Below are 23,129 nucleotides of genomic sequence, written 5' to 3' on the forward strand. Positions count from 1 at the left end.
AAAGCCAGCCTTCCCCTGGCCCAATTAATTCTCATAGTTTATGATCTGGTGCTTGCTTTCCTCCTTTCACACACACAGTCTCACCTTATCTACGTAATTAGCAGCCTCCACTAATTTATTCCTTGTTGCTTCGATGCTGAAGTGGTGTTTCTGAAACTGAACAAAATGAACATGTCAGGCAGCACAAAGGCAACTACAAAGAGCTGAAATGTGTTAAAATGAGCCACATTCTTCTGGAAATAAGAAGGTAACTATGAAGTGAAGTCATCTTGCACTGCATAGCTGACTTTAAGCCCACCTGTACAGGTATATTCAGAATTTATCCCAGGCACACCATGGCAGTGGTGCTACTCAAGTGGTGGCACACCCAAACTTATCAGTGTCCCCAGAGCTGGGGGCTGACAAAGAGCTGGCAAATGTGCCCAGTGAAATGTGTGATAACAGGACTTCATGTCTGAGGTCAAGGCAGCTGGACCTCTCATCACATCTCACTCATCCAACCAATTTGCCTACTTAAAACACCTGGCAATGAATGAGTTGAGTTAATTTTAGCAAACTGTTTGACTCAAAGAGTTAAAGCAGCAAAATGTTCAAATTTTTGTTTAACAGATGACAAAACCCAACTTTTCTTTCGGTGAGGGACACAGCAAAGAAAGGGCAGTTAACAACAACACCGTGAGACTCTGGCCCAGTTTCTCTGATCAAATGGTGAACAACATATGGCAGCTCCTGGGTATTATGTGTTTTCTCAGTTTCCCTGGTGTCCTGCTGCCTAACAGAGAAACCAAAATAGGTTCTGCCTCTTCAGCTTTGTTCAGAATAAATTATAGCCCAGAGCACTGTGTGGTTTTCCCTACTGGAGTTTCAAGTTGTAAATTATGGATAGGACCAGCCTGGCTCCCGTCTGTGCTGGAGATTAAACAATCAGTAAAACACTGTGTGGTTTGCACTGTCAGTGTGTCTGGCCTGTTGTCTAGGCTGGGGATGGGGGAGGGATTGCTGACTTCACTCTGCTTCTCCCAGACCTATTCTGTGATCTGGAGCCTTAAAAATGTCTATTTATATATCTGCTAGCAGCTCAGAGCAAAGCGTAATCATGGTTATCTTCTCTAGAGATTAAGTGTACTGCAGTTAGAGCACATCACTCCTGGAAACCCCCAAATTTCCCTATTCTGAAGGCAGACTCTCCCAGCCATACCTAGGACTGACCACTGCTACCCTGGGAGACCAGAACTGACCCTCAGCCCTCATCCAAATCTGCATCTCTCCCTGGGCCAGTGGTGGCTGCCAGGACAAAAGTGACCAAGACACAGCTCTCCCTGTCCACTGAGAACCATTGGGATTGCAAGAGAAAACTTGCTGAGCCTCAGCAGCCCTCCCTGCCCCAGGAGATGCTGCAGGTGGGATGCTCTGTGCCCAGCACTCCTTTGGGTATAAAAATCCCATTTCTTACCTCTGCATAATCAGCCACGAGCAGGAGCTCCACATACTTTGTAGCCTGCAGAGTGTCCCGTTTCACCTGCAGCAGCAGCAACACTGGGTTATTGGGTTATCCCCACAATATTCCCCAAGAAACTCTCCACAAAATATATGTAGAGTCATTTTTCCCAGTTGGTTTCTCACTGGCCCACCCCATCACACACAGGGACCTCCAAATGTGATTGATTTAGGGCAACCAAGGTCAGCATAGCTACAGCAAGTGCCCACAAGCCCATCCTCAGCCCACCTTTTGTTCCTGTATGGGATGTAGGAACAGCTACAGCCCACCACCGTCCCCAACACTCATTTACTTCCCTGCTGGAGCACTATTTCACAACCACCTTGGAAAACCCTCCTAAATGTTTTTCATTTCACTTTCTCAGCTATGCTCCTAGGGGACAGCAGGGCTGGGAACAGGTGGGATATTTGAAGCATCATGCATGGACTCAGGCTGAGCCCTGCTCACCCTCTGGCCCGGTGATTTCATCCCAGTTGTGAAGTTCCTGAGCCAATCTTCAGCTGCATCCCCAGTGCCCTGGTAGCCACAAGCTCCTCCCTGCAACTTCAGGTTGTCCACCCTGTAAATCAAATGCTGGTTTGGGCTGTCAGGGGCTGGCTCCAAGATATAGCTGGAATTGCTGCTCAATACGATAAGTCCTCTGTTGAAACGGGAAGCAATAAAAGGGAAAGTTGATTACTATCACAGCAACTGGAGACAAATCCTTCTGCTGCTGCTGAGCTCCCATCTGACTCTGGCAAGACACTTATCCTTACCAGGCCAGGCAGCTCATTCATTTAAAAAGGTGGGAATGTTTTGAGTTCAGAGGGGGAAATCCCTGAGCTTCCATACATTAAAATCCATTCAGTGGGCCTCAGCCATTGAGAGGCTATTGGAGCATGTGCTGCAACCTGAGACGTTTAACTTACAGCTCTTTCTTTTGGGGCAGTGGAAGCTTTTCTAACAGAAGAAATTTGCCTTTAACAGATCTGACCTGAAAATGTGAAGACTTTGCTTGTCAACAGGAAAAGCAGAGTTCTCTCTGGGTCATGCACATACCCAGATGGTTCTAGATTTCTCAATGAGCATCCTACAGCCAGGAGAGCTGGAAATCTGTGTGTGATGCCCTCTAGAAGATGTGTGGCTTAATGAGTACCACCCACAGCTCAGAGTGAGAACAGCCACGTGTGCTCAGCTCCTGTGCCTCCCCAGCAGTGAGAAAAAGATGTCAAGGAGCTGCCAGCAGACACTGACAGCTCAGGGGTGCAGGAGGCCTCTCACAGGCACACTGAACATCTCTGTCCCTCTGAAAAGCAGAGCCTAGGAAAACACAGGCTGGCAGAAGCACGGCACACCTGTGACTGCTTTTGGAGTATTTATTGCAAGCCACAGGTGGCTGCACTGTCCTGTTTATCTCACTGGGCCCTTTGGCCTGTGCTACACTCACTAAGATGTCTCAGGTTTGCTTTGGCAGGGGCTGTTTCCTGGCTGGAGCCAGTCCCACCAGCACAGCTTCCAGCAGGGCTCCAGAGCAGATGACCACTAATGTCAATAAAGCCCGTGTGATGTTTTGGAAACAAACTCTGAGCTGGTGTAAATGAATGCAACTCCTTGGTCACAGCAAACTGCTTCATTTACTCCTCACTGAGGATACAGACCCCCTTTTCCAGCCAAAGACTCTGTTACTCCCAAAACAAGGGTTTCACACACATAGCTCTGGCATCAGCTGGGGAGAAGCAAGAAAGCAGGGCTCACAACCCAGGAGGGAGCTCAGACTTGAAGACTTTGCCCCAAAACACACAGAAAATTGCCAGCTGTGAGAGAGTGGAAGAAAGTTTCTGCACAAGTGTAGAGCACTGGGCTGGGACGTGGTGAGTCCTGTCCCTGCCTGTGACAGATGCAGCCCTGAGCCACCCACAAGAGTCTTTTCTGCAGTGGACTCAAGTTAAACTCAGTCATTGCACCAGTCCACACTGGCAGCACACAGGGAGAACGGTCCTGGAGCTGCTCAGGAGGCCATGGCTACTAATGGCACCCCAATTTCTGCATTTTCCCCAACATGCCCCTTTTTATGCCCAGGTAGGGCGACCTTTGAGAGCTGGTCCATCCACTCAGAGAGAATGTGGCTGCTGGGAGAAGAGCTCGGGAGGCATCATCTGAGCAGGGGCATTCCCAGGGGCATTCCCGGGGGCATTCCCAGGGCCTTTGCTGGGGCATTCCCAGGGCATTCCCAGGGGCATTCTCGGGGCATTCCCAGTAGCATTCCCAGTGGCATTGCTGGGGCATTCCCAGGGGCATTGCCGGGGCATTCTCGGGGCATTCCCAGGGCATTCCCGGGGGCATTCCCGGGGGCATTCCCGGGGGCATTCCCGGGGGCATTGCCAGATTCCAGCATCCCCAGCACTCACCGCAGCCCTCGGCAGGTGCTGAGCGAGACGCTGGAGCGCTCCCAGCCGCGCACGACGCCGTGGTAAAAGCAGTGCTCCTGCAAGGCAGAGGAGGCAGGCTTGGCGGTGCACAAACGGGGTGGACACGGCACATGGGCTACATTTTAGGCGTCGCCGAGTCCCGTGCGGGCGCTGCCGACACTCCGGTTGCTGCTCCCTTTCCGCTGCATTTGGCAGCTGCTTATCACCGCTAAATCTCCGTGACTCCGCTGCGAAATTTGGCCTTTCGGCTGCCAAGTGCCAGAGGATCAAACAGCATCAAACAGCTCCTTGTTGCCAGCAAAAATTGAGAGCTTTGAATCCTCCCGGGAAGGACTCGGGTGGCTGCAGCGTTGGGGCAGACCCAAAGATTTCTGCCTGCAACAGGAGCTGCCCATCGATGGCAGCTGCCCTGGGTCAGGCCCCCGGGATGTGGCTGCAGCCCCAGGGATGGTGACACCGTGGGCAGTGGGGGCTGCTGGTGGGACAAAGGCAGCCTCTGGCAGGGACAAGGAGGCTTTGGGGCAGAAATGCCGACATATTCATTATATCCCTTCCCCTCACCCCGGGGCAGCAGTAGGAAAGATGATCTCATGGGGATTTTATCTCTTATTTTTGCTTTGTGACCAATGCACATCTTTGTGCTGCTGCAGCAGAGGCAGCCAAGCCTGTGTGAGATCAGTAATTTATGGGGTTTTTACTGAACGGGAGCTGGCTCAGAGGGGCTGTTTTCCCCAAAGGCTGGGAAGGTCCCCAGCGTGGGGAACGTGGTAGCAAAACTAAAAGCAAGAGGGTGAGCAGTGTGAGGAATAAACAATTCCCCAGCACCCAGGGAGAGGGGAGCAATGCTGGCTGCTGACCTTGGCTCTTATAACAGAGCTCAGGCAAAACAGAAAGATGTTTTTACCATTTTTGGGGGATAGAGCAGCTTTCCCACTGGAAGCTCCCAGATCAGAAAGCTGGACTGCCCTCCCCTTTAGCTTTAAGCTGTGGGGATCTGTGCCCTTAAAGAAAAGGCTCAGGAGGAAGAGGTTCACCTGCTTCTCCAAGCCCCAGCCTGGGGTCCCATGCAGGCACAGGAGGGAAGGATCTCTGCACTCACCGTGTGGCTCAGAGGGGTGCTCTGGGCTTGGCCAGTCTGGCTGTAGTGGGTCTCAGTGTAGCCTGGTGCAAAGAGGTTTCTGCAGACACAGTGGAGGGGGTGAAAGAAAGGTACATTTAAAAATCAAGATGGTAAGACCTTCCTTTTGACCTGGATTTCTGCTTCTTAGGGGTGCTGGAAAATCAGCTAGATCCAGCTCTTTCTGAAGCCAGTGTAAATATTCCTGCTGCTGTGAACCACTGCTGTGGATTTGGGGCAGTCAGTGTTTTCTACCCATGGTGTGAAAGCACCTGCAACACCCTGAGGGGGCAGGTGAGAGACAGGGATTCACAGGACACCAGCTGTGCTCTGCTCTCTGCTCTCAGCGTGTCCCTCCTGCCAGGACTTATTCAGGGAGCAGCTCCTGGTGGCCCAGGAGCCATGGGATCCATGGCAGGACCATGCCCATGGGCTGTGTGATCTGTGCAGAGCACGGTGTGATGGCAGAGGGTCAGAAGGTGGGAGCACAGCTGACCTGGCCACTTCCATCTCTCCACTGCCCTGGCAGGAGCTGAGCACCTCTCACGGAGCACATCCGCTCCTGGAAGGGCCCCACAAGCCATCTAAGTGCTTTTCCAAGCCATTTATTAAATTAAAACAATAACAGAGAGCCTGTCCCTGAGTTCAATTAGGCACCAGGATCCAATTCCAACAGCTGTAAGTAAACAATTCAATTTTTACATGAGGACTTTTAAAGACCCAGCATCCCAACCTAATCACTGACCCTGAATGGGTACAAGTCTCTGTGCAGTTTTCTTTCTATTGCCAAATTATGCTCCAGATATACTGGGGCATAACAAATTAATAATAAAATAAATACTATAAATATAAATAAATTATTAATAATATAAATATAATTAATACAGAATATAAATAAATTAATAATAGAAATTAAAAGCACCAAGTCCTACATAGCAAACACAATACAGGCCATATCTGAGTGCTGGTGTGAGTCCTCAGCTCAAACCCAGACTGTCTCCACTGCCCAAATCTGAGAACAATCATAAATCAATCTGTATCTGCTTTTCAGCTGCTGCCCAGAAGCTGGTTCACATCTTTGTTATAGGAAAATGCTGATTCCCCAATTTGAATTTGTTCATGTCATCCCCATGTACACAATATTCTTCCTGTCTTCAACCCAGGATCAGACCAAAAGTCTATAAAAGGAGCTCCTGTGCACTGAATAGAAAGCATTTTGATTTTGTTCCAGAGGAAACAGCCTTCTCCTTCTTTTTAAACATCTGCATTTGCTAAACAGTGATGTAAAAAGTACAGCAAGTCAAGATCTGGGCCAAACCAAGAAGGTCATATCCTGTGTCCATCTCAGCAGCCATAAAATGTAGGTTTAAAGCTGTTTTTAAAAACAATAGTTTGTCTTGCAAAAATCTGGAGAAGGATCACAGAACATGCCCTGTTGATGAAACGCTCCTGCAGCAACCCCACGGTGCTGTCAGGCCACCAAAGTGCCACATTTGCCACCCATGAGGATGCCACATGCACCCTGGGCAATGTGTTGTCAGATGCAGCTGCAACTCAATCCCTTTGCATCCCTGTTTAAAGCATGTCATGTGCCAGAATTTAGAACTAAGCTACTACAAAGTAGCAAAAAAAGTTTTCTTCTTTTCTTTGCCTGGTTTCTTTAAGCTGGATGAAGAAAGCTGTATCACAAGGATTTTTCCATCTTGGCTTTTGGTACCCGTCAGTCAGATCTTATCAACCTTGAAAGCATCTCTTTTTAAAAAAGGGACTGGGTGCCTGTGATATCTAATTAAATTACACCAGAACAACAGGAAACAAAACCTTTTATCATTGTTTGAAAGTGCTTCACCCACCTGGCATCCGAGGGCTCAGACAGCTGAACAAGTACCCACAGCTTAACAACAGACAACTGTGCCACTGTCGTGTCTGATAGCATCTGATGTCAGGAAAACAGCAGCTTTTATCTCCACTTTGAAAGTTCAGCATAGCCCAGAAAAGCTCATTCTGTGTCTTTCTGATGTGTTAATTCTTATCAGCAGATTCTGTCAGTGATCAGAAGGCAAGGTTGCCACGTTCAGCTGTCCCAGGTCTGTAAACCCAAGATAAGCAACATCCCGCAGAACATAACTCCCTTCATCTCCCTGACTGCAGCAGCTTGCTCAGCAAGGGTGCAAGAAACAAATATTTAATCACCAGATTGCATTAACTCGCAGGAAATTGCCTTGAGCAATGCTCTGGCAGGTATCTGGTCTGTGTCAGGGGCAGACAGTAAAGCAGTGTGATCTGCCCTGTGCTATTACAGCCAGACACCAGCCCGTGGATTCCCTGTAGCTGAGGCTCTGCACAGCCCGCTCGTTTAATTCCCAAACAAGCACGCTTGTGTTTTCCTCCTGCTCCTTTATTCTTGGAAAGCATTAGCCATGAATAGGCACTTGATCTCCCCTTCAGCATCCCCGGGAGGCTCCTCAGAGCTGTGACTCCTGCCCAGGGAGGGCACGGGATGAGGCCACTCAGCACAAGGGGTGTGCACATCCCTTCCCACTCAAACACTCGGGCTCCAGCCCCTCCTGGAGTGGATTAAGGAGCTTTGCCTGAATTTTTAGGGACACTTAGGCAGCTGCCCAGCTGAAAGCCTGTGTCATCTCCATGTTACAACGTGCAAACCTCTCTGCACCAGTTGACTCCTACTGTACACAACAGGGTCCCTAAGAAAGGTCCAGTCTCTTATTCTGAGCTTGAAACAGTCCTATTTTGAAGACAGTTCCCAGCCTTGATGCAGAGGGGCCCTGGAGCTCTTGCAGCACTGCCAGAAAGGGCTATCACAGGGGATTGCACAAGGTGTGGTGGAGAGGGCAGTGAGGAAAGAGGAAAAACAACAGAACATCTTGCAACACCCTTGGTGTCTTATTTTGAGCCTGTAAAATTTCATTCTCAGCCCAACTCACTTCTTTAGCAAACATTAAGCTTTCCACCAAACTGTAAATAAACAGCAAACAAACCTTCCTGTCACCAAAAGTGCAGCAGAGTTATCAGCCAGTCTTGACTCTCTTTTCCACGTGTACCAGTTGCTGGATAAACAGCAGAGAAACACCCATACCCCAAAACCTTCTCTGCCATCATTTCAGGACAACATCCCTGCCAGGCTGACCAGCTGATTCCAGGGGAGCTCAGCCCTGCAAAGCACTGACGGAAGTTTCCAGAACACAGAGTTCACCTCCTTGCTGGAGAGGGAAAGTCTGGAAAAAATGACACTATTTGGTTCTTTCTTCTCAGTTACATTACATGCCTCTGTAGTGACCACTTCTCCAGCAGCTCACGCTGAAGCTGCAAAAGTCTGGATGTGAAATAACATCACTTAAAGGCTTCTGAGATCCAGTCAGGCAGCTGGCAGATCGCTAGCACACATCATCTTCCTAAAAGGCAGCACTGAGTCTCTCATTAGAGGAGTTATCAGCATGAAGAATTGATGAAGTCAGAGAAAAAGCTTGTTTGGGATGGGAGCACCCTCCTTTGCTGAAGCTGATAGCAGCTGCAGCCGGTCTGGGGCCAGGGAAAGCTGCACACGAGCACTTGAGATGTTCTGGAAGAGCCTCACACCTTTCCAATAGGGACCAGCTTTCAGCAGGATCAGTCAATCTCCAAGATCCAGCTCAGCCTCCAAGCTCAGGGTGGAATCGCCTGCTCTTGGCAGGGTTTGCTCCCCGGGAAGCCCTGGGAGCCAGGTTGAATGCAAGTGAGGGAGCCAAACGAAGGGAGGGTGGCTCGGTGCCATCATGTACAGATGGCCCGAGCAGTTCCTGCTGATGGCCGTCCTGGAGCCGTCCTGGTCCCGCTCCAGCCTGTCAATGATATCATTGTTTGACACAAAGCCCTCCTCCCTGTGCTGCTCCCTGCGTGCAGAGCTGGCAGCACAGGGCAGCCTGGCTCTGCTGGGACAGGGGGTCACATACTTCACTCATGAACTGAGATGGTTCTCAGCAGGAGGGGTGGGATGAGGGCACGGGGCAAACCCAGCTCTCTTGGCAGGCAGCTGTCCCTGTGGCACTTGGGGACAGGGAGAGGACGTGGCTTTCAGCTCATCTGGCCGCTGCTGAGGAGCGGAGAAGCAGCTGGAGGAAGAGGGGCTGCAAGGCACACCCAAACACTCCCAAAAACAGCAGAAGGAAAGCTGGGGCCCTGCTTGCATGACCATGTCCTCCTGAGGGAGTGCACATTTCCCAGCTGCTCTAGAGAACCTCACCCCTATTTTCTTGAATAATGGGAGCAGTTTTGCCTATAAAACATCACTTGTCAGCACAAGCCTAAGAGGAGCTCAGGGCTGCCATGAACACACTCAGTTGCACCAGCCTGAGATCACCCACAGGCACCCAGAGTGCCCAGCAGCACTCTGATGTTCTTCCTAATTAGAGCAAGAAGAACTTTTAATAATTTGGTCCCATCAGCAGCCTTGTTTGGGTTCATTTTACAGAGGGGCTAGTCTGCATGGACAGCTGCCAGTTTAGAAACACCCAGCAGTATCTAGGAGATGGACATGGTTTTTATTTCCTCCTAAAAAACAAAAGCCAAATGGTCCATGAAGCTCTCATGAGAAACATTGACATTGATTTTTCAGTCATGGGACCGAGAAAAGTGGAGCCTGCAGTCTCTTACATCTCTTTCCCTGTCCCTTTCCTCAAATCACAATAAATCTGTCCAGCCAGGCTGACTGCATCTGGGGGTGGAGGGAATTGATTTTCCCAAGAAATTTTAGACATGAGATTTCCATCTACAATTTGTGGTCTCACTCCATTGCCTCTCAACAGGATCCAAGTAGGGTAAGAAGGGGAATGTGAACTCTTGCCTCTCAGTCACATAAATGTTCCCTAAAGCCAGAATTTATTATCAAAACCTGAAGTGGCCCCATCTCGAACACCACCAACACATGACTCATGACAACACAAGCAGGCAGGCCTGCTTTCCATATCCACCACTAGTGGGAAATGGGAGATTTCAAGCCTCTGGAATATTGCAGTCAAAACCTGGCACTTCATAATACCAATGAAATCCAATTTTTTTTTTCTTGGTGAGTTCCATCCAGATGAATCCTGGAGCTCTTAAGCTCCCTTCCTCTAGAGCTTTTGCTAAGAACATTTTTATTGTGTAAACACAGCAGCTTGGAAGGGAAAAGTGTCTTTCCAACTATTGAGGTGGGACTAAACAAGCCATTTTTAAGGCCTGGGAAAGCATCACAGACTAAAGACTCTCCATCCCCTTCTCCCACCCACATCACCTGTGACACTCACTGTAAATTGTGTTACAGGACCCAAGAAAGATTTATCACATAGACCCTTGACTTACCAATAGGAACCATAAAGGTTACCCAGAGAGGAAAAAGGAAATGAAATAAATGGAAAACTGGCTGATAATGAGTCAGTGCACAAAAGGTTTAAACGGCTTCATTTCCCTGTCTCTTCCTCTCTGCCCCACACAGAGGAATCACTGAATATCCTGAGGGAATCAGGAAGCTGAAAAGCAGCTGTGGCTTTCCAGATCCCACCCCTGTTTTTCTGATGATTCCAAGAGACAGTAGAGCAGGATAAACTCAGTTTCCCCTTTGCATAACCCTTAACCCCTGCCCATGAAGGAAGCCCATTAGACACTGATGATGTGTAGCCCATCAGTGGAATAATCTCATATATCCTTCCTGCTCAGAAACGGGCAGCAACTTCCTCACTCAGTTGGTAGGAGAGGCCCTGGAAATGTGCAAAAGCAGGAAACACTGGAATACAAGTGACACACAGATCTTTTACTGCACCACTGAGAGCACCAGGCTGTGTGGGAGCACTTGTCACCTACCCAGGTGAGGCCAGCAGAGCTTGGAAATGATGCTGCTCCCTATCAGAGTGGCCTCAAACCAACTTTCTGTTGGCCCCTGAGGTCAGAGCAGATGAGCTCTGGACCTCCTTTGCTGTGTCCTCAGGCAGTTCCTGCACGTCTCCACTGGGGCTTTGCCACCCAGTGCAGTGGCCACAATAAGGAGCTGAAACAAACAGCCCCAGGCTATCCCAGGGATTCACCCACAGGCACCTCCTGGAGAAGCCTCCAATACCCTTGGCAGCTGAGAGGGCCTTTCCCAAATCTGTTATTCCCATGAGAGACATGAGAAGAGGAGAGAAGAGGTCTTTTTTCTCCCTTTCCTTCACTGAGGTGAGAAGACAAATTCCATGCAGATTTCTGCTGTGCAAATGGGAGCTCTCCTCCTCACTAAGAAAAGGCTCACCCCAGGCAGTGCTGCCACACACATTGAGAGGCTCTCAGCCTGTCCCTGCTTGGCTCAAAGCTGCTTTTTATTAACAAATGCAAATGTCTTTTAAAAAAAGTCACTTTTCATCCAAGGTTTGCAACTCAGATTCTTCCGCTCCTAAGCCCCAGCCAGATTTAAAGCTGCTTTATAGGCAACTCTCCATATATTTGTTGTTTGTGCAGCTTTGAGCTTTCCAATCCCACAGCTGCAGGACATGGATTTGAGTCATTTGAAACAAGCCAAAGTCCTTTAAGTGATATATTTTGTCATTATCCTGAAATGTTAGTGTGTCATGAACTCTGCTTGAAACTCCAGTGTGCTTCTGACTTCTTATCAAATTCCTGGACAGGAAATAATGCAATATTATGTTAACTGCTAATGCAATAATTGTATTCACAGATATATGAAGCTCAAATGCAGATGTGTGATGAGCTTATTACAAAACACTGGGTTGGGGACAGCTCTGAAGCAAGATATGCAATAATTTGCATTTCACCTCTGTGGATGAACATGATGTCCTTTTCATATGGAATATGAAATTGGATGGTGTGAACATTTCTTCCACATATTGAAACTAGAATGTTTCTTCCAAAGCTAGCATCCCTACCAAAGTACAGATTTTGACACTTCCCTCACTTTTCAAAGCAATTTTATCAGTTGTCTCTCCAGAAGAAGAGTGGGGAATGTGCAATAAGGCTGCCTAATCCACCAAGAACATCACCTGAAGCAGTTTCAGTGGACTGGCATATCTCCTTTCTAGTTTTGGGAACCATTGGGTAAATCATATCCCAGCCAAACCCAAATTACGCCAACTTCATGCTTTCCTTGAATGATGGGAGTCTGGGATGTGGATAAAAGAGTAAAATGTGGGCCAGGTGGGTGCATTCACATCCCTATGCTGAGTCCAGGGACAGAGGGGGAGCACAGCACCAACCTCAGCAGCAAAGCTGATTTCCAAAGGCTCCTCTAAACTGGAGCAATTAAATGGCTCATTTCTGAGGGTCATTTCTCTTTTTATTTTAGTTTAAAAAGCCTCAAATCCCTTATTTGAAGTTGCAGTTCTCTTATGCCCCTTTTCATGTGAATTTGCAACCTGGAGCTTGCAGGTTTTGTACAGCTTTGAAGGGACACTTCCCACTTGGGAGATTTCACTTTCTCTCCTGCTGCCTGGGCAACAAACTCTTCCCAGAAGAAGTCCTGGATGCTGCAGCTACTCAGCAGCTCAAACCTCACCCAGAACCTCAGCTTCCCCTGTAGGACAAGCAAGAGCAGTGATGAGCTCCTGGGTGCTGTGGAGCAACCCCAGGCTGGGAATGTGAGGCTGGGCTCTGCCTTGCCACACTCTTCAACAAGGAGAAGACATTTGCCTCCACTTAAAAGTGCTCTATGGATGCTGATAAATACACAGGGCTTCATCATTCCTCTTTTAATGTAAGTCTCTAAACTGCTTCAGCACTTTCACAAGTCTCTGAGAAGTGGAGCCTTTCCACTAATTGCATTTTGTGATTGTACTATCACCTTTCTTGAGCAAGGACTTGAGGCCTAGCAAGACTCCCACATGAAGCACTGATATCTATGAATCATCTGTATTTTCCACTGAAAATAAAAATTAAAAGCCCCAAACCAGTTGGTTTTCAACCAAGTGCTATTTCATCAGCACTTGTAAAGGAGATCCATCCTGCAGTGGAAGTGTGTGCACACACTTCCAACCCTGTGTGTATACATCTCAATGAATGAAAATGCACTTCAGGAAATAAACACAATAGGAACCTTCTATTATTATAACTCTGTTTACTAACACCAGCAAAGGGCTTTTCTGTGCTGGCAATAGCACGGCACCGCTCCCGCGAGCACCTGGAGCTTACATCACTGTGCTTGGAGCTCAAACATCAACTCAGCAAGGATCCTTTCTCTGGCCAGCTTCTGCTGTGCCAGAAATATTCACCTTTGCATAGCAACTGCAGAATCAGCAAGGCCTGCCAGTTCTGCCAGCAGCATCAGAGGTTGTGCTGCTTCCAGGCTCAGTTCAGACCTAGCACGGTGCCACTGTCACCAGCAGCAGCTATTCCTCCAGACAGTTCTGGCTTTGCAGTGCTCATGGTGCCTGGCCTTATTTTCCCAGCTGAAACATGCTAAAATACACAGAATTTATAGCTGTTTCTGTTTAGTTCTACACAGGTGCATGACTGCCTGTGAAAAGCATCCATTTTTTGCAGCACTGGAAATCTCAGTAGGTTTTGTGACTTTTTACAGAAAACACCTCATATTCATCTTCCATCAGCCATCACATTTCAGGCTTTACTGCAGAAAGTGACAAAAAAAAACTGGTTTTCCTCCAAAATACCCTGAATATCATTTAAGTTTATGCACTGCCATCAGAACTGTAAGACCTTCTGACACTTCACTCTTTTAGGAGGAAAGCTGAGCGCTCAATCTCTGTGATTGGGATGTCCATAAAATACATTTAAAATATAAACAGGGACATTATTCTGAGGTTATTATTCCAATTGATTCTAGCAGACAAACATTTGGTTGTATTTCCATAGATAAATCTTCAAACCCATTTAAAAATAAATAAAACACCAACAGCGCAAGTGGACTGCTGGGCAAAGACAAGCTTCTTGCAGCTAAATTCCCAGCTGCTATTCCACTGCTGGAAACTCATGTACTCACAGGGGCTCTGGGGTGGCCTCCAGACCAGAATCCTCCTCCCTACCTTAATCTCCTGCAGCTTCAGCTGAATTCAATATGCATCACACCCTATGATAGCACACAGCATTGCTCTCGCATGCCTGAGAGGAGGCTACATTTCAGTTAATGCAAAACCAATTTTTCAGTCTGCTTTGGCATGAAGGGCACTAATGGAATGGAAACTGTCAGATCATTTCTCCTAGGAAGCAGAGGAGGACCTCTTTGGATCACAGCAAATGAAATCTTCATTAGAGTCACACTGACTCTAAAGCACTGAGCCATTTGGTAAATAGGGAGCTTCATATCAGAAGCATTTTCCAGCTAATGTAGGAAGAATTATGATGCAAAAATAAGTTTACACACTGAGGGCCAGGTCACCATCTGTTTTTTTGCTGACAAAGCTCTGTCATAATGTGCTCCTTGGCTGATTAACATCTGAGGGGACTCAGAATAACCTTGAAATCCAGTGAAGGACTTCCACATCCTGTCTTTATCAAAACCCTGTTGAAGTCAGTGGAGGTTTTCCTGTTGATCTCACTGTAATCCTTATTCATTATTTAAGTGGGATCACAATGCACACTTACCTATTTTTCTCCAGTTCCAAGACGAGCTCCTGGCCTTCTGCCTCTACTGTCACTTCAGCTCGGAGTGGATGCTGCGTGCAGGGGAGAGGGAGCCTGTTACTCATACATCACACTTCTACACATGTTTGTATTCCACAAATACAAACTGGAGACTGCAGCTGACCTTAAACCACCCCTTGCCTTCCTCCTATGTCAGACCTGGAGTGAGGGAAGGGAAGGGAAGGGAAGGGAAGGGAAGGGAAGGGAAGGGAAGGGAAGGGAAGGGAAGGGAAGGGAAGGGAAGGGAAGGGAAGGGAAGGGAAGGGAAGGGAAGGGAAGGGAAGGGAAGGGAAGGGAAGGGAAGGGAAGGGAAGGGAAGGGAAGGGAAGGGAAGGGAAGGGAAGGGAAGGGAAGGGCCACGGTGCCTCCCAGCTCCAGGCACGCTGCTGCATCCCACAGCACAGTCATGCAGAGCCAGGAAGCAGTGCTGGCATCTGCTGGGATGCTGTACCTGAGCTAGAGACACCACCTGGTGTCTCAGGAGGAACAAAGTGCTCAGGCAAGGCAACAGGTGCTGGAGTGCTTGGAGGTGCAGTTGGATGGGAAGAGCTCCCTGCACAGATTGTGCTCAGCACAACTTCACAGGACATCCCAGCTTGCCCCAGAGGTTGAGGAGTCAAATATCCGAGCTAGTCAACCAAAGCTTCCTTTGTTGTCACAGCAGAAAGACATTTTTAGGAGCCTATTTCAGGACGAGAGGAATCACGCCTCTTCCAGAGATTCTCACATTGTTCCTTTTCTCACAGAAAATGCCACTGAAAGGCAGGGAACAGGGACCTTTGGATGCCTTCATACTCCAGCCATTTCACAGACAGAATTTCAGGCCTCCCCAGGGCCTGCTGGTTTGAACAGAATGCACCCCAATTTCTCAGTGCAGTGGCAAATGCATACACTAACCCCAACATAAAAAAAAAAAAAAAAAAAAAAAAGAATAATTCCAGAGACTTAAAGCACAGAATGAGATTTTTAGAGGAGCAGCAAGAAGAGGCTCTGGGGTCTGCAGTTTTTCCTCCCTCAGAGCAAAACCACTACGTAAAGTCAGCTTGGGGTTTCCAAGTCTGAATGCTTTCTCATAGCAAAAACGGATGAACAAATTCCCCAGAAGAGAAATAGCTCATATTAATATAACAACACACTTTATTCCACTGGAGGAAAAAAGAAATCATTAACCCAGAGTATTTTCTAAATCAGTGTTGGAGGAGACTTTGAGGAACAGAACATTGAAAGTGAAAGAAAGCAAGGTTGACTGAATGGGATGTTCTGTCAGCCCAGAGATATGCTCACTTGCCATTTCAGCAAATACAAATATCTCTTTTCGTCAGCTCCCTGCTCATATTCTGGGTTTTGCTCATCCTCCCTTCAGTTTCCAGGACGTGGCATCAGGCCCACGCAGATGATGCAAAACGTTAATACATTTAGGATATACAAAAAGGGATAATTGCAAGAGGCAGAGCTTCTTTTACTAAATCACACTAAATCACAGGTGCTCAGTTCATGTGAGGGTAGGTCTGTGCTTCACTCACTAACAGCAGTGTAAGGTTGCCTTGCCCATTGCTGAGGGTCTCCATCACCATAAAATCTCTTCACAAAGGTTGTGCTAACATCATTATTACTAACATCACCCTCCCTCCTCCTTCAGTAATCCCACTGCTTCAGTCCATCAATTGCTGTGTAAATGAAATATACCAGCTGTATATAAGCTTTGCTAACACTCATTTCAGAGCCAATGGGAACTTGCCTGAAACAAACCAAGTGCAACCCCTGAGACCCAGCAAATTTGTATGAGGGGAAATGCTCTCCAGATGTATTTGCATCGCTATCAATAACAGAACCAAAACCTGCAGGCAGAATCACAAGGGCATTTTAAAAAGAACTGAGATCATGAGAGAGTCATTGTAGGGTTTTTTGTGTGTAATAGGACACAATGACAAGCTTTAGAAAGTCTCATAGTATGGAAAAGACCCATTAATAAATTCCCAAATAACACCACTGTGTTCAAGAAAAATGGCATGTCTCCATAATGCTGAGCTTCCCTTTTTTTCTGGTTCACAATGTAAAAAACACCCTGTGGACTTTCCTCTTTCTGTTGATCACACAACAACAATTACTTCTTGATTGCAACAATACCAAGCCTGGGAAAGGGAACTGTGTTTTGTGTTTGAAGTTATCTGGACCTCCGTGATTGTCATAGTCTGGAGGCTGTTGAGACATCCCTTCATCCACCCATGGAACAGCAGCAGGGGTGAGATCTGTATTAACACACAGTGTCTGAGACACAGCCAAGCCCACCTGAGCTGCTGGTTGGCTTTTCTTACCTAGTGAAGCACCTTCACAGCTGGGATTCACAGAACCAGAGAATGGTTGGGCTGGAAAGGATCTTAAAGATCATCTTGTTCCATCCCTGTGCCATTGGGCTGGAACACCTTCCACTAGGAAAGATGGCTCCAAGCCCCATCCAGCCTGGCCTTGCACACATCCAGGCATGGTGCATCCACAGCTTCTCTGGGCAACTGTCCCAGTGCCTCGTCACCTCACAGTCAAAAATTTCTGCCAATATCTAATCTAAACCTGTCATTTTTCAGCTTAAAGTCATTCTCCCTTGTTCTGTCACTCCACAGCCTTGTAAAAAGTCCCTCTCTGACTCTCTTGTAGCCCTTTTAGGTACTGACAGATGCTACAAGATCTTTCCAGAGAGTTCTCCAGGATGAACAACCCCAACTCTCTCAGTCTGTCTTCACAGGAGAGGTGACACAGCCCTTGGAGCATCTTCACTGCCCAGCCCTGGCCTGGCTCCAACAGGCCGATATCGTTCTGTGCTGGGGTTCCCGACACAGTACTGCAGGTGGGGTCTCACCTGACCACAGTATAGGGTCAGAATCCTCTCCCTTGACCTGCTGGTCACACTTATTTTGATGCAGTCCAGGACCCAGTTGGCTTTCTGGGCTTTTCTTCCCCTACAGCAGATTCTTCTATCCAGCTGTTCCCTAAATGCCGCCGATTGTGTGGCCCCGCTCCCCTTGCACAGACACAGATCAGGCAGATACAGAAGGAGGCTTTAAGGCATGGCAGAGGGCAGGATGAATGCAGTTCCCAGGTGCACCAGCCAGCTCACACAGCCTTTGCTGCGATCTGCAGGAGCTATGGCAGCTCCTTGCTCATCCCCACAGCTTAACAAACCCAAACCGCGCATCGCCAGGTGCTGCGCTACCCCCCCCGTCCCCGCAAAGGTGGGTCTGCAAATAAAACAGAGACCAAGCGCTGGGCGCGACCTACCTTGGGGCTGCCGGGACCACCCGGGGCTGCCCAGCGCGGCACCACCACCTCGGGCTGGGGCCGCGCCTCAGCGGCCGCGGCTGCGGAGACAAGAGGAGCGCTCAGCATCCCGGCCGCTCCGCACCGCGGGGTCAGGCAGCACGAAGCCGGGGCGGGAGAGGAGAGGGAGCTCTGCGCTGGTTGTAGGAAAAGCAGGACGATCCCCCAACCCACTCACCCACGCATCCTCCCACCCTCCCTCCCCGGGCGCTCCGCAGCCGGAGCTCTGGCGCGGACACCCCGCACTCAGACCGGGCACCCCGCACTCACGGGGCGGCGGCCGCAGCAGCAGCGAGAGGGCGATGCCGCAGAGCAGCCCCCGGCCCCGCATGGCTCCGGGCAGGGACCGCTCTCCGCCGCCGCCGCCGCCCTATAAACCCGCCCGGCGCCGCTTGTCCCCTCCCACCGCACCGCGGCTCCGCGTCCGCCCCGCAGCCCCCTCCTCTCTTGCTCTCCCTCCGCACAGCCCGGGATACTCCCGGTGGTCCAGCGGCTCTGCCCCGCGGGGCGCGGCTGCGCTGGGCTCTGTCCCCGCTCCGGGGCAGGGGAAAACCTGAGCACCTCCCTGGGGCTCCCTCTGCAAAACCTCCCCTCCAGCGCCTTCGCCAGCACGGAAATCCATTGTGCCTCCAAAGCTAGGAAAAAGGGGAGAGCTGGGGGAAGGAAGGAGCTCAAGAGCTGTTTATTTATTTGTTTGCTATATTTATGTGTAATCTTATCATAGCTGATCCTGTGTTTCCAGAGACAATCTAAATTTCTCCATTCCTGGGAAATACATTACTCCTGGACAGCTGAAGGGATACAGGATAGATTTTTGTGTGCCTGTATAAAAGGGCAGAACAAAAGGATGTTCTCTGCCTCTCTCCCCTTACGGTCGATGGGAGGGCCGGGCTTGAGGAAGGACTTGGGAGCATCCACAGCTCGTATTCCCGGTGCTGCCCTTCAGAGATATCCAGCCACTGCCACGAGGCTCCCGAAGGAGCATCCCTGTCTTCTCTTGCATCCTTCAGGGCTGAGCCAAGGCTTGAAGTCCACACATCATATTTTGCTGGATCTCTGGCCTTCAGGGAGCTGAGCACCTGGGGGACTGCACGACTGCGTCTCACTGCTGAATTAGCCCGTGGGGTCGGGGTCACACCAGGACAGGAGAGTCCAGGTTAGTGGGGCCACGCTGAGGTTACCAGCTGCAAACACTGGGGGACTCCATGGTGCTGTCGGAGCTCCTTGCACACGCTGAGTCCACAGACAGCAACCTCCTCCCCCGCGTCAGTGCGTGACTCCCAGCCAGCTCAGCTGCAGCCCCACTCAAGGCTGCCAGGGTTGGCTGACACGGATTTTTATGGGGTCAGCTCCGAGTGGCAGGAAGAGCCATTACCTCTTAGCCACACTCTTCAGACAGACATTGATCTGCATTTTCCATTCAACCCTTTCCATTCATCTCTATAATTCAAGTGTCTGTGTAGGTGAACCACCAGGGAAATGAGAAATGGGGAGAATTTGCTCGTGGACAGGTTTTCAGAGAGTATCAGAAAATCAGGCTGGCAGGAAGTGAATACTCCCTTCAAAATAAAGGTTTGCCACATAACAGTAATGATTTTGACTCTTGTCCAGAGGATTATTTATGCTATTGAAAACTCTAATGTCTTTTGCTCTGAAGGTTTTTGCAGGCTCCTGCCAGGGCTGCCCAAAGGAAAGGTGACTTCCATTTTGCAGATACCATTTTGGTTTATATCTCACATATGTCCCGTTTGTCCCCCAGCACTTCACAAACTGAATCTCTCTGATCTTGTGGAGGGCAGTTTATTCCTGGTATCACCCTGGCAGAGGAAAGTCAGGCACTGTAGGGACACCTAGAGGGAATAATCAGGGTGAGAGGGCTGTAAGTGACATCTTAGCTGACCCATAGAGAGATCATGACTTTTCATTGCACAACTAAATCTTCTTGTTTCAAAGAGTAAAAAATACAGGGGCAAAATTTCAGCTCTTTTCTAATCATATGGAATATCCTGAAGGGAAATCTTGATTTTTTTTTTCCTGTGACTTCCCCTACTTATTTATAGCTCCCTGTAATATAGAAGAAAACAATGCCATTATTGTGCATGTCTGTATTATAAATAAGTAAAAATGCAAGCCAAACTTAGACACAAATTTAGCTACCCTGCTTTCATCCCTGCATAAAATTTCTGCCTATCCAAAGGAGAAAAAAAACACTTTGATGAGGAATATGTATGCTTGTACTAAAAGATTGTCACAAATCTTCCCAGTACAACAAATCTTCACAGGCACTGCTCCGTGTATTTCTCTAAAAGAAAGTCAGGTCAAAAAAGCACAAAATGGAATAAAATGACCCTTATGTTAAGATTATTAAAATATTTAGGCCAACAACTATCTGCTTGTGATTGTTTTCAGCATTCAATATCATAAAAATAAAATATGTGCGATATTTGCATTTGTTATATAGTGATATTTTTACCTTTGGATCTTGGTAATATGAGAACAGATATCTCACTTTAAAACCACCAGAAAGTCCCTGTATAAAAATATAACAACAGGCTGTGCAGTGGTTATATATAGGGTTAATCTACCCATATATATGATATATCATTTATATTACTGAGACATTGTTGCATGGAAAAATTCAGGGTATTTTAGCCTTAATAGCAGTGCTCAGGTGCTGTAATGCTGTTTCTGGCACAGGGTGAGTCAGATCCTGCCTGTGCCCACCTCTTCAAAATCTCTTCCCCAAGTCAGTGGGACATTTGCTGGATTTCACAGAACAAGGTCAGACTTCTGGTTATCTAAGAATTACACAGGCTCAGACTCATTTCCTCCGGGATCCAAACTGTCTGATTAAGAGTATCAGCTGGGAATTTAAAGTCTGCTGTGTTCCCTCATCTGTTACATCCCCCGTGGCCCAGGCATGGAGCAGCAGCCTCCATGCAGCACCCGGAGCAAGGGTGAGGTGTTTCAGCCTCCCCAGGGCAAAGCTGATGACAGAGCTTTTGCAGAGGGGGTTCTGCACTTGCTTGACAATTTTCAAGATGATTTAATGCTATTGTTGTCAGCTGGAGTGCAAAAATGAGGATTCTCCCTTTATGTTCATAGTAAATCAGGAATTAAGCACCTAGAAAGAAATGGACCCAGGGAGAGGAAAATGCCTGTTCAAGAACCAGACTTGAGCAGAGAATGACTGAGACGTGTACCACAGCTCAGTAATATTTCATGTGAACTCTCTCTCAGGAAAGCCTGTGGAACAAAGTGCTCTGAGAAGACTCCTGCTGACACTGAAGGAAACTTTACCCAGAATCAAAGTCTTAGCAGGAGAAGGGAGAGGACTGTCCTGCCTAACCTCTGCATTACGGACACTCTCACTGATGAGAGAAATGTTACAACTTTGGCTGACTTGAATGGAATGTGAAATCTTCCATTTTACAGAACATTCTTCTGGTTCAGATCATTTGAAAAGATCAAAGGAAGGAGGCTGTGAATCCGTGAAGGAAACTGGAGATTCAAGAATTACCTCCTTTATCCAGTGTCTTAACAGTTGAGAGCAGCTTCAGCAGACCCAGAATATTCTGTTCAGCTCTGCTTTTCCACCACCCATGTAGGACAGCAGGAATATTTGGAAGGGCCCTGGAGCAGCTGTCCTGCCAAAGAGGGAGAAGTGCTGTAAGATGATCAGGAGCTAGACAAGGGCTTGTCCTGATGTGCTGATAGCAAAAGGGTATCAAAGCACTCCCTGTGCTTCTTCTAAAGGGTGGGTCACTGCTACCACTTTCTGCTATGACTTTTGCTTCATTCCTACAGGCAAGTGAACTTGAAGATGGATTATATCTGCAGACACATCTTTTAACTCTCTTTCCACATGTAAAACACTTATAATCCTCTCTGTGCTGCCTGCAACCTTCTCCAACACAACAGTGACTATACCAGTTAATTCTAAAATAGTTAATTCTAATAAGAAAAGGGAAACAGGCATAACAGCACAAGGGCTTTTAGTAATATCCAGTCCATAAAACTGTCCAGTAATTTTGGAGAAGAAAGTTGTCTCTGTAAATGGATAGCAGTGATGTACTGGGAAGCATCAAGTGTCTTTAGACTTTTAAAGTAGCAGGAGGAAAACAAACTTTGCATAGAAAATCTTCATGTGTTTTTCAAGCTGAGAAGGACACAAGGTGGCTTTTAGTTTAGATTAAGGTAAATAATTATTATAATAAAAATTATAACAAATTATTATTTATTATATTATAATAATTATAATATAAATTATTATATATAATATAAATTATTATATTATATTATTATAATAAAATATTATAATAAAAATTATAAGAGAGTAGAACATGTCCCTCTTATGCCCCAATTACCCTCTGCACTGCCATGAAGGCTTGCAGGAGGGCACACTAGGCACTGGCCCTGCCAACACTGGCCACTTCACACATTTCAGGAGGAGAAATAACAGCACTTGGCACAGATACTTGGCACTTCAGGAATCTGCATTATGGGAAAGTTTGTGGGTGAGCTGAAAATCACCTAGAAATGGGAACTAAAAACCTCTTCTATCACACTTTCCTGGCTGCAGGGCCGCCAGACATGCTAAGGGATGATGCAGAGGAAGCCAGGTTTGAGTGGGTTGTTTGTGTAACTTTCACTTCTGTTGTAGACAAGACAGGAGAGCTTCAAGAGAGCTCAGCTGAGGTCTGGCTGCAGCAACACAGACCTCCAGACACAGATCCCTAACAACCACTCCAGGCCATCAGCTCTAGCTGGGAGGGAAGAAGGGATCACCCTCACATGTAGTTTCCCATTAGTATATCCAGGATATGTTAAACCAGTCTTCCCTTTCTCTGGGCTTGGTAGAATAAATCACAACATTTGTGTACCATTCTTGATTCTGGTGCATTGAAATATGTCTGATATCCTACTCCACAGTGTATAAAAAGAAAGATGGGAGAAGAGGGAAGTTAGATCTAGAGAATAATCTCACAAGCAGCTGTTTTATACCCCAAAACATACTTGTGGAGGGATTTGTACATGTGGCCACATGCATTCCTGCAGGCCAGATCAGCTTTCAGAAATGAACAGGCATTTTCTGCTATTTATAAGACTTTCCACTTATCTAAACAGCCCTTCAAAATGACCTGTGCAACTTACTAAAGCCACCAGGGTTTCCCATTGAACACACTGACTGAAAAGG

The 23,129-nt window shown here is 47.7% G+C and overlaps 1 protein-coding gene across 1 annotated transcript in view; it reads right to left on the reverse strand.

Annotated features, from left to right (window-relative positions):
- The window catches only part of ADAM19 (ADAM metallopeptidase domain 19), a 32,382-nt gene extending 14,119 nt beyond the window's left edge, over positions 1-18,263 (reverse strand). The window contains exons 1-8 of the mRNA XM_053991318.1: positions 18,203-18,263; positions 17,894-17,973; positions 14,582-14,652; positions 5,006-5,084; positions 3,886-3,962; positions 1,946-2,138; positions 1,454-1,519; positions 85-156 (exon numbers count right to left, since the gene is read on the reverse strand). Of these exons, the coding sequence (XP_053847293.1) occupies positions 85-156; positions 1,454-1,519; positions 1,946-2,138; positions 3,886-3,962; positions 5,006-5,084; positions 14,582-14,652; positions 17,894-17,973; positions 18,203-18,263 (699 nt within the window). The remainder of the gene's footprint in view (positions 1-84; positions 157-1,453; positions 1,520-1,945; positions 2,139-3,885; positions 3,963-5,005; positions 5,085-14,581; positions 14,653-17,893; positions 17,974-18,202) is intronic.
- Between the last annotated feature and the right edge of the window lie 4,866 nt (positions 18,264-23,129).

The sequence above is a fragment of the Vidua macroura genome, chromosome 15, assembly GCF_024509145.1.
Source record: "Vidua macroura isolate BioBank_ID:100142 chromosome 15, ASM2450914v1, whole genome shotgun sequence".
NCBI classification, from domain to species: Eukaryota; Metazoa; Chordata; class Aves; order Passeriformes; family Viduidae; genus Vidua; species Vidua macroura.